Here is a 13,546-nt window from a genome sequence, read left to right as displayed (position 1 = left end):
GGGAGAGCGCCGCGGCAACTGCCGTGCACGGCGAGGGGGCGGGGTTTCGGCGGCGTCACCCGCCGCGCACAGCATGCCGGAAGGGGTAGTTTCCCTGCCGCGTATGAAGGAAGAGGGCGGAGTCTGAGGCAAACCTCCCCCCGCGCTGCGAACTGCATTTCCCAGCGTGCCCTCGCGGAGCGCAGTCGGTGAGTTGCAGGGGGGCGGACACAGGGGTGCCGGGAGCCCCGCAGTGCCGCCAATTGTACGGTCGTCACCGGAGTTGTGCCATCCTTTCAACCCTTGCACCATGTCAGATCCATAACAGGAAAAGCGTCTAGTAAAAGATACCGGATTTACCCAAAGAGCTCGCGTATGTCCGCAGACCAACAGGGCTACAACCTACAGCCCTTCGAAACGTTGGCTAATTTTTGAAGCAACTCATTGATGCAGCCTATGCAATACCCAAGTCACTCTCTGGCAGTCTTAACTGGCTTTGGTGGGTTTGCTGTCAGCACTTTCTCATGATGGCTTGCCTCAAGATAAGTAAGTGCTTTAAATGTGAGGACCCAGTTCTCACTCAGTCACTAGCCAGTTATAGCGAGCAATATCCAGTAAATAAGAAGACGACTTATTTGCACAATTTTTTTTTCAGTGTATGGTAGTTTTTCAGCAAATATGGTCATTTTGAGCTTCCAATATGATAATGTCATTTTTAAGACCTGGCAACACTGATGCCCCCAGCCCTGAGGCTCCCCCACTCCCTGTGTGTGGTGGCTTGTTGGGGAACCCATTTGCTTGCATGAAGATTGCTCTCTGGGGGGATTCTCTTCCCCACCTCGGCCCCCAGCCTGCCTCCACATCCCAGGCTGGGGAGGCGTAGCCCTGACTCCCTGGACCAGCCCAGAGAGTTCAGAGGGGGAATCCCCGGTATTCAAACTTGCCCTCCTCTGCTATGGGCTAAGGCCTTTGCAACAGAAACATGGCTTTGCTCGTTTCCTGCATTAAAAAAGACAAAGCAGAACTAATGGGGGGGGGGGTCCTCAAGTCTAAAAAAAAAAAGATGGAGAGGCAGTGGTTTAGAGAGAAGTTTCCATCATAAGATTAACTGAGCAGAGTTGAGGCCCAGCTCTGCTGAAGGGTGATGAGAGACCTGAGGAAGATTGGGAAGCTTGTCTAACTGTATATCCCAAAGACACAGTCCAATAAAAGATATCCTGCTAAGAAATCCCTGCCTCTCGCATCATGCCTGAACCATTAGAGAGGCAATATCACTCTTACATTACTGAAGGGCGAAGTAACCCTCCCACCACACACAGACTCTTCCCCATTTTGACAGGCCTTGAGTTCCCAGCTTTTCTTCTGCTCACGGTGTATCTAGTACCCCTGAGAATTTTTCTCTGCCCCTCCTCTATGCTATGCTTCATCTGCTGTGCTTCACTTCCTATGATCTGAGACCTAAGGAAAAGTGCTTTATAAATATAAAAAAAGCTTGTCTAACTGTATCCCAAATACATAGTTGATCCAGTAAAAGATACCACCCTATGAAATACTTGCCTTATGCTGAAGGGTGAATGAAAAGTAGGAGGGGTGCTGCATTTACAGCCTTTCACATACTGTGGACGTTAGGTGACGTGTGGGGAGGGCACAGGAGGGGTGTGCCCCCCCTGAGATTGGCTCTTACCGGCCAGGGAGTGAGGGTACCAAGAGAAGCTCCAGCTGCACTTCTGGTTTTGCTGCCAGTGCTTCTGGTTTTGCTACCAGCGCTTCCGGGATCGGCGGTACACCACTGGTTGGCGATCAGCAGCTGCAGGACCCCGCCCCTGCACCGGTCAGTGATCAGCCATTGATGTCCCCCCAGGCTCAGGTGGCACCAGTCGCCCATGCTATGGACTGGGAAAGGTTAATGGGGGAGTAGGGGAGAACTAGTGAGTGTTTTTTGCAAGAAGGAGCTGTTCAGAGAAAATGGGCTGTGCCATCCTGCAGGGAAACACAAACCACTATAGAAGCAGCTTTGCAAAGTAGCTGGTGTTGCCCAGGTCTTTTGGTAGAGAGGGCAGATGGCTTTATTTGCACTGGCAGTACTGGTTCCTATCGTTGCATAGTTGCTCAAGCCTGATCTGTTTTCACCGTGATTCATCCCTGGGTTAACTAAGGACAGGGGGAACCGGATCGCTTCTCTTCCACTCCCCTCTTCACTGCATCTTATCTCACAGCTTTGGCTCAGCAATTTCAATTCTGCAAAATTCATGCCACCAGGGCATGAATTCAGATTTCAAGGACAAGGCTTTTGGCTCCTAGCCACTGTTGACACTACACTACATACACAGAGGTTTTAGAAGGAAACCATTGTTATAGAGCAAGCTATAAAACATCTTTACAGAGAAAGCAGGAAGTACACTCTTCCAAAAACTAGGGCACTTAATAGGAAGCCAGAAGACCTGGCTTATATTCCTGGTTCTGCCACTGACCTTGCCCAACTATAAAGCCCTTGCCTGTCTACACACCCAATTTAATTACCTTTCATCAGGATCACTGTGAACTTCCCCCTCTTAGGACACTCCTGTGCCCATATTGCCATTGCTAATCCCTCTAAGGCACAGACATTAACATGATCTTATTCCCCACTCCCCTTCTCTTCAGATTCCCTGATTGACTACAGCCTTACCACACCAAGTTTCAACTTCATCCTTCCCTTTTGAGTGGAACCCCACCCTGCATACATTCCCAACCTATTTCCTTACTATACTTCACCCTACTTGTTATGCCTTGCCAACATCACCTGCCTTTATACTCCTTTTCTCAGGTTTTTGCACTTTTTTTGTTTGTTGTGTTTTACACTTTTCCCCATACAACACCCTGTTTTACAAATGTCCCTGTTCTAGCCCAACCACTACTCATATTTCATTAAAGATTATTACTTAAAGCATCATTTCCTCCCTAATGCACACAAGCAATGAGGCAAGAACAGCCACCATTTATCTATCAAAAATGCATCTGAGCCAGTAAGATGACTGCATCCCACTGAGGACCTATACAAGCTTATTGCTGTCACCTTTGTCCTGCTCTAATCACACCATTTTGTTATTCCCATTTGTTGCTTCATATTTACAATTAGATCATGAGCTCCTTAGGGCACGTACCATGCCTTTTCATTTATACTGTAGAAAGGCTAGGACACTTCTGGACACTTCAGTCAACAGTCACAAAGTACCTGAATAACAATATTTAATCAAGCAGCATAACACCTCCCTTAGGTATTACTCCAGAAAAAAAGGTTTAGAATGATGCTCTCTATTTTGGAGTGATAAATATGTAAGAGTAGCAAAATAGAAGACCAAAACCAGTTAATAGCATGTTTTCTTGGGCTGCATCACACAGAGGCACAACTTTGTAATCAAAATTTGTTCAGCCTGGAAAAAACAAACTGCATTTACATAAAACATCTTTCATGCTAGAACATAGCCTATAAAAAGCAGGGATTCAAGTTAGAATGCAAGGCAGCCAACAAAGGTAAAATGTTCTTGAAAGAAAGTGTGGAAACACTAGATTGAATGCCAAAGCAGGTGAAAGCTTTGCCTGCCAGTAATCAACAGTTTAAAAATATTAATATTGTAGCCCAGCAGATACAGTCACTGACAAAATACAAGCAATTTAAGAGAATCTCCACTCCTAAAGGAAATCAAACTGAAAAAAATGAGCTGAATATTAGTGGGAAAAAGCTTCCTGTCCTCATTTTGTCAGACTGAAAAATTATTTCTCAAAGAGAGGACTGGGACCCCCAGTATTTACACCTTGTTAAAGAATTAGAAAAAAACATACTCAAGAAAGACATTTTCTGTGCTGTAAGGAGGATGGAGGAGATGAGAACAAATCATTCAAATCCTTCCTGACTTTTAAGTGAAAACCAGTTTACGGCCTAGAAATTTTCAGAATATTCCACAATATTATTCAAGTGGATTGCACTTCACAGTAGCTAAAAACACCACAGTATAACTTCTTATATGCAGAGACTGCAGCATCCACTCTGTTGTCATTGCTGGGTATCCCTCAATACAAGGATGAAGTAACAGGGTGAGAGAAAGAGGGAAGGAAAAGGGCCTGCTCACACCCTCTACCTTACCAAGCCACACATACTGGGCCAGCTGGAAGCCAAGAGGAAATACCTGCAGTATCCATGGAGGGAAGTCTTAATCAGGGACCCAGGACAATCTGTCAGCCTGTCTGGGATGCAGGAGTTCCAGGTTCCCAGTCCAGCTGGGAACCTCTACCACTCAAGACTATTTAACTTACCTGTAGGGGACCAGGACATGGTGGAACCAGAAGACACCATTGATGATTGGCTGGAGCTTCCCGTAAACTGCAATGAAGAAAGAGCAAGCGGAAAGGTCACTGGTCAGGGACACCAGGGCTGGACACAGGAAATTGGTGAGAGGCAGATATTCTGCACACATTTTTGTTTGTTTGTTGAGGACAGACTTTTGGGAATCCTGGATGGGAAGGCAGGATCCTGTTTGCAAGGGACACACCCTAGTCAGGACTGAATGGCCAGGTGTTTCATACCCTCTCCCAGCCCAAACTGGAGGGCTCTAGTGGCAAAAAATTATGGGAGGGAGGAGTAGATCCTAGTGACACTATAAAAGGCAGCACCAGCTATACTTTAGGTTTGCTAACACTTTCCATTACAAAGCTGTTTTCAGTTCCCTATACCTTGGTCAGATTTTAGCCATTCAGTCAGAAGTTTTCCAACATGCCTTAGTGTTTGTCTGCCTCAGGCTTTCTCAAAAATGTTGCAGATTTTTTTCCCCCAAATATATTTGCAGTTGCTCTTTTTGTTGCCAGGGGCCTCCGTCCCTCATACACCAAAACTGAGAGCAGAGATAGCATCTCCCCTAGCTTCTCATTTCTCCCCATGCTGGCATCCAGGTAATGTGGAAGAGAAAGACAAAGACAGCCTAAGGGTGAAGTTACATGGTACACTTAGACCATATTAAATCAGTGGAATGTTAAGTAGTGTTAAAGTTAGAACGTACTGTGAGCAGTCGCAGGTTAAAAGTTAATGCCATTTCTTGCCTGCACAGCTCTAACTTACCACTGCAGGGGTGGCAATTAGGGACATAGCTAGGAGCCAGGACATGTAACCTCTGTTCCTGCTGTGGGTAGGTGGTGGGGTAGGCAGGGCTGGGAAAGGTGCATCCTGGGATACCGGAGGACTGAAAATTGCTCGTTTTTACTCCATGGAGCAGACTAAAGTTACTCTAACTTGAGCTAGGTAGCATAGCTCAGGGTTCCCTGAAGTCATGCTTGGAGATGCTCAGAGGGCATTTGGCATGAGTTAACAAGCTTTAATATGTGGATGCTCACATTTTAAATGCCCTTAGAATGGTCTAAATTTTATGTGTAACTTCACCCTAACTCGAAGAGGAGGAGTGGCAGTGGGATTGCAAGTCCAGTCTGCAGAAGAGGCAGGAAGTAGAGGAGGGTGATAGGAGAGAAACGTATAAAACCATTTACAGCTCATTCACGCTCAGAACCTAGGATACAGCTCCAGGATTCCAGTTTCAATATTTCCTTGCTATAAGCATATACAAATATGCCCCCTCTTCCCCCTTTCCTCACACCTTCAACCCCATCAAGCTCACAATTTTTCTTTTTTGGCAAATAGTTTGCTGAAAAAAAACAGGCAGATCTAGTTGTCCCTTTGTTCCTATGGATTATTCCATTATTTGCCTATCCTGGTACTGCCCACCTTCCCCTTCCCCACCTTTCCTCTTCCTCCTCCTTTCCTACCTTTTTGTATTTAAATCACTCGCTCCACTTTATACAGTGTTTTATGTATGTCCTTTCATAGCATCTGATGAAGTGAACTCAAGTTCATGAAAGCTTATGCTCTATACACACTTTCTCGTGTGCTCTGGGGTGGGACGCTTGAATTAGAGTGACTTCAAGAGCCGCTCTAATAAAAGCACCACCCTGTTTCCAGTATCATTGTCCCCACACTTAAAAATGGTGGCGGGGACACTTGAACTAAAGCTTGTTGGACAAGCTTTAGATAAAGCACCCCTGCTGCCATTTTTAAGTGCAAGGACACTGATACAGGAGATGCAGAAAGTCTCTGGAGGAGTGCAGCAATTGCCATACTCCAGCAGAGTCTACTCCGATGCACCCTGAGACCTACATTTTTAAGCCCATGCTTCAATTGGAGCATTCATAGCATGGGAAGGGGAACTCAGTGTAACCAAAATGTTTTGGGGTTTTTTTTCAATTTTTGGGGAGCCGAGACAGTTGAGGCCCAAGCAGTGAGGAGGCCAGCAGTCCTGGAGGCTTGCATTGTATCTCTGGGAGCGAGCATAATGCTGGCAGGGAAAAGGGGGATGTTTATGGTTACCTCTGGCCTGTTTTTTGAGGGGCACAGGGCATTGACTTTTGTGTGTGGTGTGGTGGTGTATATATGTATGTGTCTGTGTAGGCTGGTCTAGGCAGGGAGGTTGAAAAGGCTCAGGTGTTGTTCTTGTCTGGATCAGGAGTTTGTGTACTGAGCTACTGATGGGAAGGCTGTGAGTTCAAGGCTGGGGTGAATCTAGACCCTTAGCTGGAAAGTGGCCAACCTCTCAGCTCAAGATTGGTACCTGGGGCTTGTGACCCACTCACTCCCCCTCTCCTTTACTGTATTACTACAGAAGAAATCCTTGAACTGATATGTATACATAGAAGAATAAAAAAGGCAGGGGCAGCATGGAATAAAAAATGCCAAACAAAACACATCAGCAAAAGAAGAGTGGTATAAACAGAGGTGTGCAGAAATAGAGAAACTTGATAAGACACAATGCTAAAGAACTATACCAGAAGTAGGTAACCCCTGGCACAGATGCCAGTGTGTGGCACATGAAGGCATTTGCTTGACACTCATGCCTCAGAGAAGGGGTTGGGGCTGTACTGCTACAAGGATCAGGCTTCTAGGGGTTCCCCGCCAGCATACAAATTGAGGTTGCAGGTGTGGCACTCTGCCCAAAAATGTTGCTGACCCCTGAACTATACTGTGTTGTTAGAACAACTAGAATAGAAGTAAAAAGATCCAGCGTTAAAAAGGATCAGTTGCAACAAATTAAGAGACACAGCAGGACATCCTTTAATCTGCAAACTGATACAGAACCTGTATTAAGGCCAAAGAGCAAGCATTTGCATCAGAGATGAGAACTCAGAAATTCAACATATAAATAAAAGTCTCTCTCCAGGCTGTATTCTTTTACTAAATTTGTCTAAAATCTACTCTGAGATGATCATCAAGAATAGCCTGAAAATTTAAGTATGTGGGGTATATATAAACAACATCAGATATGCTAACATCTTGATGAACTTAGTGCCATCTGAAAGAGAGGTGCAATGTAAAATCAGGACTAACAGTTGAGCCAAAAAATGATTTGTATTGATGGTGGATGCCCTCAAAACTAAAAATATGCTAGCAAGCAAGATAAACAAGGCAACACATTAAATAACTGTTGATTAACATATCAGTGGAACAAGTTGTCTGCTTTGAATACAGGGAAACTATCATAACAATGGATAGCCAATGTGATGCCATGATCTGGTCTGTAATTCAGCAGGCAAAATTTTAATATAATTATTATTATAAAACAAAAATTAAGATTAAGACTACTAAAATGTATGTTTGCCACTATTTTATGGGGGGTGAGTTTTGTATTCTTAAAACAGACTTTAGAAGATATCTCTTGGCCTGTAAATTCTCCTGCTACAGGAGCACTCTGAAAATTTTCTGGACAATGATAATCTAAAACAGCGAGATACTAGAGAATAGTGCTAATCAACATGATGGCCTGAAAGAAAGCATAGGATTTTTTTATAAATCATACCATAGTCTTGTAGAAGCTTTCCTGTTGCCATGGATAACATGAGATAAGAATAAAGGAAAGTCATCCAGAGCAAGGCAGAGAAGAAGCTACATAAAAAACCTGGCAAAATAAACTGTAACTCAGCAGAAGTCGAGGTACTGAACAGGGTCGGGAACTGAGGTGGGTGCAAAGTCATGACTGACAGTGTCCAAAATGGAGACCTAACCAACCAGTTTCCTTCTGGACTTTCCTTTGATACTCATCACTGCAATACTCAATGGTTTCATAACTGTTAATGAATTCAACTTTACAACATCCTTATAGTGATGTGAAGTTGTAGTTCTCTGTTTGTAAAATATGGTTGAGGCACAAGCATGTTAAATTCAAGAGTGTCCACTGATTTGGGGTGCTCAGTATTAGAAACCTAGGCCTCAGTTTCTTAAATTATTTACTATTTTATAAAACTTTATATACCGATTTCCACAGACTTCAGCTGTAGCTACAAGTCCTTACTAGCACACTGGCAGATCTGGCCCTACCTGTCTCAAGTTGGCCTGTCTGAAAAATGTTTAAAACCAGCCTATGGAAAACCTTGGCTTAACTCACTTGCTTAGCACCACAGAGTAAATTCTTGGGAGAGGCAAAGAGAGATTTTATTTTTACAGGAAACAAGATCAAGGGCATTTTTTTTTCTTCTTGTAGGCTGTTGCTTCATTTACTCCACAAGCCCCTGCCTCAGTTATTTCACAACTGCCAGTTTCTGTAAGTGGAAGTGTGGGACCCCTGCTTACCACCTCGGGACAGCTGGTAACCGACATTCAGGAAAAGACTGAACTCCTGAATGCCCACGTTGCTTTGGTATTTCACCAGACTGAGAGGAAAGTCAAGTGAGATAAAGCTCATAGGGGACATGCTAGGACTGACAGCCTCCCCACTGTGGATGCTGAGTGGGTGCAATACCAATTAGAAAAGCTAGACATTTATAAGTCGGCAGGACTGGATGTACTTCATCAGAGAGTGCTGAAGGAGCTGGCTGAGGTCATCGCAGAACCCCTGGCAAAACTCTTTCAGAAATCATGGCACACAGGGGAGATCCCTGAGGATTGGAAGAGAGCCAACATTGTGCCCATCTTCAAGAAGGGGAAGAGGGAGGACCAGGGTAACTATAGGCCAATCAGCCTAACTTCCATCCCAGGGAAAATCCTGGAAAAACTCCTTAAAGAATCTATGTGTGATACGCTCATTAAGGGTAAGATTCTGCCAGCGTGGCTTTGTTGCGGGTAGGTCTTGTCTTACCAATCTCCTTCTACAACCAGGTCTCTCACCACCTGGGCGTGGGAGATGAGGTAGATGTATACCTAGACTTCCAAAAGGCTTTTGATCTAGTATCCTATGATTATCCTTGTGGGAAAACTGGAAGATTGGGCTCATCTGCTTGACAGTTCAGTGGGTGGGAAATTGGCTACAGGGTAGGACCCAGAGAGTTCTCATGAATGGATCCATGTCATCTTGGGGGGAAGTGGCCAGTGATGTCCCTCAGGGGTCTGTGCTTGGACCGGTGCTTTTCAACATCTTTATCAATGATTTGGATGGGGGAGTGAAAAGCTTGCTGGCTAAGTTCATGGACAACACCAAGTTATGGGGCAGTGTGGCCATGCCAGAAGATAGGTTGCAGATACAGGTGGACCTGGACAGGCTCGAGAGTTGGGCTGACTGGAAACAGATGAAGCTTAACACTTACAAGTGTAAGGTGCTCCATCTGGGAACAAACAGCCCTCAACAAACAGGCTGCGCACCACGACCAAAAGGGACCTAGGGGTAATGATTGACCATCGCATGAACAGGAGCCAATGCGATGCGGTGGCCAGCAGGGCAAACAACGCACTGGCATGCATCAACTGATGCATCTCATGTATAACTAAGGAAGTGATACTCCCGCTGTACTCGGCACTGGTGAGACTGAACTTGGAGTACTGTGTCCAGTTCTGGGTGCCGCACTTCAACAAGGATGTGGAAAAACTTGGATGGCTCTTCTCTGGACCCTCTCATATGATCAGGGATTTGCAAGGCAAGCCATACAAGGAGAGGCTGAGGGACCTGGGCCTCTTTAGCCTAAAGAAGAGAAGGTTGAGAGGGGACTTGATAACGGCTTAATGCTATATCAGAGGAGTGCATCAGGAGCTCAGTGAACAACTGTTCACTAGCCACCCCCGGGAAAGACCAGGACCAATGGATACAAACTCCTGGAAGGCCGTTTCAGGCTTAATACCAGAATAAACTCCTTCACAGTCAGGGTCTCCAAACTGTAGTATAAATTCCCTCCAGAGGTGGTGCAGTCAATTACCCTGGAGATGTTCAAGAGGAGACTGGACAGTCACCTTGCTGGGGTCACATAATCCCAGTTGTCTTCCTGCCTAGAGTGGGGGTGGAGTGGGGTGGGGGCTGGACCCGATGATCTGCAAGGTCCCTTCCAGCTCCTAACAATCTATGAATAATCTTTTAAGTCCTACTAACAGTCTCACTTATAACACAACTCAGATTCACTCCGTCCCCACCCAGCAGATCAATCTGGTGCTCTCAGTGAGGCAGGGGTCCAGTTGAAAAAGAAATGTGGTACTATGGGGTCATAAGGCATATGTTCAAAGAGAGCAAATAAAGGTCACACAGGCAACTTTTATTCAGGCAACTTTTGTTTTACGAATGCTGGAATTTGCTCTGTTTATAATCTTTTAGTGTAACTGTTTTGGATGTTATCCCCTATGTATGGCAATTATAAGCATAGGCTATAGATACAGTTGTTCAATAGCCAAATTGTCCAATTCTCCACTGTATTTGCCACTTGTGTCCTCACTTTGCACAGGTGTTAGTGAATGCAGAGGGATGTGTGAGCAGTTATCTGATTCCACCCACAGTTCATGGTGAGCTGAAGATGCTAAGCATATTGCAAGCCTGTGCAAAGACTCAAGAGTAGAGAAGCTAAATCTAATCTTTTACGAGTTATCTGCTTCAGTTTGGTGGTTCAAAATTAACTATTTCTGCCCAGTTCTTAGTTACCTTAAACCAGCAGAAAGGAACATTCACATGAAGGAATCACAAGTAAGGAAGGAATTTTAAAAAAAGAAATGGTTTTAAACATCTTTAATATCAAACTGCAACAATCTGAATCTTTGAATTAAGCCATGGATTTTTCTGGATCTTCCCCCATCACTTTTCTTGCATTCAAGCAACATCTAATATTAAAATAGATGTAGTACTACCATGTTCCAAGAGAGGACAGTAAAACACAATTCACCTTGTGAGAAACAGCCACCAGCACTCATTTACCATGCCTGCTCTATTTCACACACATGTAGTCAATTAATACAAGACCCAGTTTTAAACAAATGCATGTAAGATCAACAGTTGCATTTTGAAAAACAGAAGCAAATGAAAAAGCAGTGAAGGCAGGAAGAGGTAGGAGTGTTACAAGAAAAAAACCAAATGGCTCAGATTTGATAAACTAGGTTACTCTTGAAATTCTACCCAGCTTGATGGAAATTTAAAATCTAAGTCACTACAGTTAAGCACCTAGCAAATTGCTTTTGAAAGCCTTGCCCAGGCTCCCCAGAATTAGTTCTTAACAGAAAGGCATTGGCTGCCTATGTTATTCTCTATGCTTGGGAGATCCAGCTGTCTACCACAATTGGCTCCTGGAAGAGACTAGGGATGCTGAACCAAACCTGTGGGCAGCAATGGAGTGGGCTGACCATTGGGAAAGGTCAGACCTATTTCTACAGTGTTTTATACCAACGCCAAATGAGTCCTCCATTGGGCACAACTTTGACAAAGAAGCATGGGTCAAGCTGAACAGACTGAGATCTGGATACTGACACTTCAAAATAACACCAGATGAACATCTTGGACAGCCCATGTGTGAATGCGAAGTCCAACAAATAGCACAGCATTTATTGAAAACTTCAATCTCTACAAATGCCCAGACAGGGTAGATGGAATCCAGATACTGAGTGATAATACCAGACAGTGGCTTATCCTTTGGAAGTTGGTATCTGACACCACACAAACAAAGGAGTGGACCTATGAAAGGGAGACAAACAGACAGTTAGTTCTTTGGATCCCTGTGCATGAATTTGGACAGGCAGCTATTGGAAACCAGAAACGGGGAATGTTCTGTATTAATCCAGTTCTATCAAGGTGTTCCTAGAATGGAGTTATTAGAATGCCCAAATGCATAGTAATCTTGGGGATGGAGTGCATGTATGTGTGTAAAGTTACATTTGGAAAAACAAAATAAAATAAAACATCTTGCATTAAAATGTTGTGAAGGTTGTAAAGTCAACCACCAAGAAGTAGGGAATGAATCAGCATAGTGAGAGAGGCTGTTGTCTGGGGGATCCCTGCTTCATCTGTTCCAGAATTCAGGAGTGTATGGTGAATGAGGCAGATGAATGGAAAGGATAATATTTACCAGGTAAGAACAACCTAGCAAAATGAATTCTATTCCTGCGTCTAACACAGCTTTACATATGTGATATTTAAAACAGGCTTTTTGTGGTGGCTTCTAATATGCTCCTTATTTTCTGGATACCCAAGCTGGAAATCAGACCCCAGAGAAAGCAGTCACAGCAGTAACAGAAAACTGTATTAAAATAAAGTGCTATAAAAAGGCCAAATATTCTGGAAAAAAAATCTAATGCTACACTCAAAATAAATACCAAAAATTACCAAACTCTTGACAATACTTTCCTTACTTTCTATATAACTCAGTATCCGAAACAGAAGATGGAAATAATACTGTTTATGCCACAGTGCTGCTATGAAGATTAATAAACTGACATGTAGGAAAGACTCAGAAACCAGTCTGAAAGCTGGTATAAGAATAGCTCTAAGAAAATTTTTTTTTTTTTTATTTTATGTAGCATCTGAGTCACTCTTGGCTCCTATTGCTTTGAATCTTAGGTGAAAGACGTGGGGGCAGAAATACATGAAAAACTTTGATGAAACTTTCACTGAGATCCACAGTGGTTGGATTGGAAGACAAGGATTCAGCCCTGCAATTGGCTCTGCCTTGCAAGGCCCTGTGCCTTGCTAAAGGCACACTAATTTCGGTAAGTCTTCTTAGAGTCATGCTATTGGAACATGATTTGTGAACTTCCCTTTCATCCTTAGAAACAGTCATTCCAACTCAGAGGTATGGTGTATAAGCAGGACTTATGTGGAAAAATTTTCCCCTGCTGTTTGCTGTAAATGGGGTTTCCCAGGACTTTCCCAGGTCATTTAATCTTTAGAACAGCTTAAAATGGTTTGATTTGGTTTCAGGCACCAACATACGGCAAGTCTTCTGGTTTTTATTTAAAATGAATTGCCCACTTATTTTATTTATATATTTTATAGAGAAAAGGATACTTGGTGGTAAATGTGAGTATACAAAGGGGAAAACAGAGTAGCCTGTAATGTACTCTTGCCATATACACTCAACAGCAAAACGATCAGCCAAGATACCTAGCATAATGATGGAACACAAAAATGCAGTCCACTTTGAATAACTCCTGATGAAACTCGGCTTTATCCTATACTCATCTGCCAAACAGGGTTTGGCAAACGGATACGGAGAACAGGAGACTTGTGATAGCAAACACCCTTCCAATGTATTTTATTACAGAATATAATTAGTATTAGATTCAGCTCATCTCAAGTACCAGTCTCCCTGGTATCTCAAT

At 43.8% G+C, this 13,546-nt stretch overlaps 1 protein-coding gene across 1 annotated transcript in view; it reads right to left on the bottom strand.

Annotated features, from left to right (window-relative positions):
* Window positions 1–8,741, bottom strand: part of SMIM13 (small integral membrane protein 13) — a 25,731-nt gene extending 16,990 nt beyond the window's left edge. The window contains exons 1-2 of the mRNA XM_025206218.1: window positions 8,621–8,741; window positions 4,273–4,339 (exon numbers count right to left, since the gene is read on the bottom strand). Of these exons, the coding sequence (XP_025062003.1) occupies window positions 4,273–4,339; window positions 8,621–8,741 (188 nt within the window). The remainder of the gene's footprint in view (window positions 1–4,272; window positions 4,340–8,620) is intronic.
* Window positions 8,742–13,546: the final 4,805 nt, after the last annotated feature.

This window comes from Alligator sinensis, unplaced genomic scaffold, assembly GCF_000455745.1.
Source record: "Alligator sinensis unplaced genomic scaffold, ASM45574v1 scaffold253_1, whole genome shotgun sequence".
NCBI lineage: Eukaryota > Metazoa > Chordata > Crocodylia > Alligatoridae > Alligator > Alligator sinensis.
Note: the sequence above shows the minus strand (reverse complement) of the source record. Positions and strands in the feature narration are given on the sequence as shown.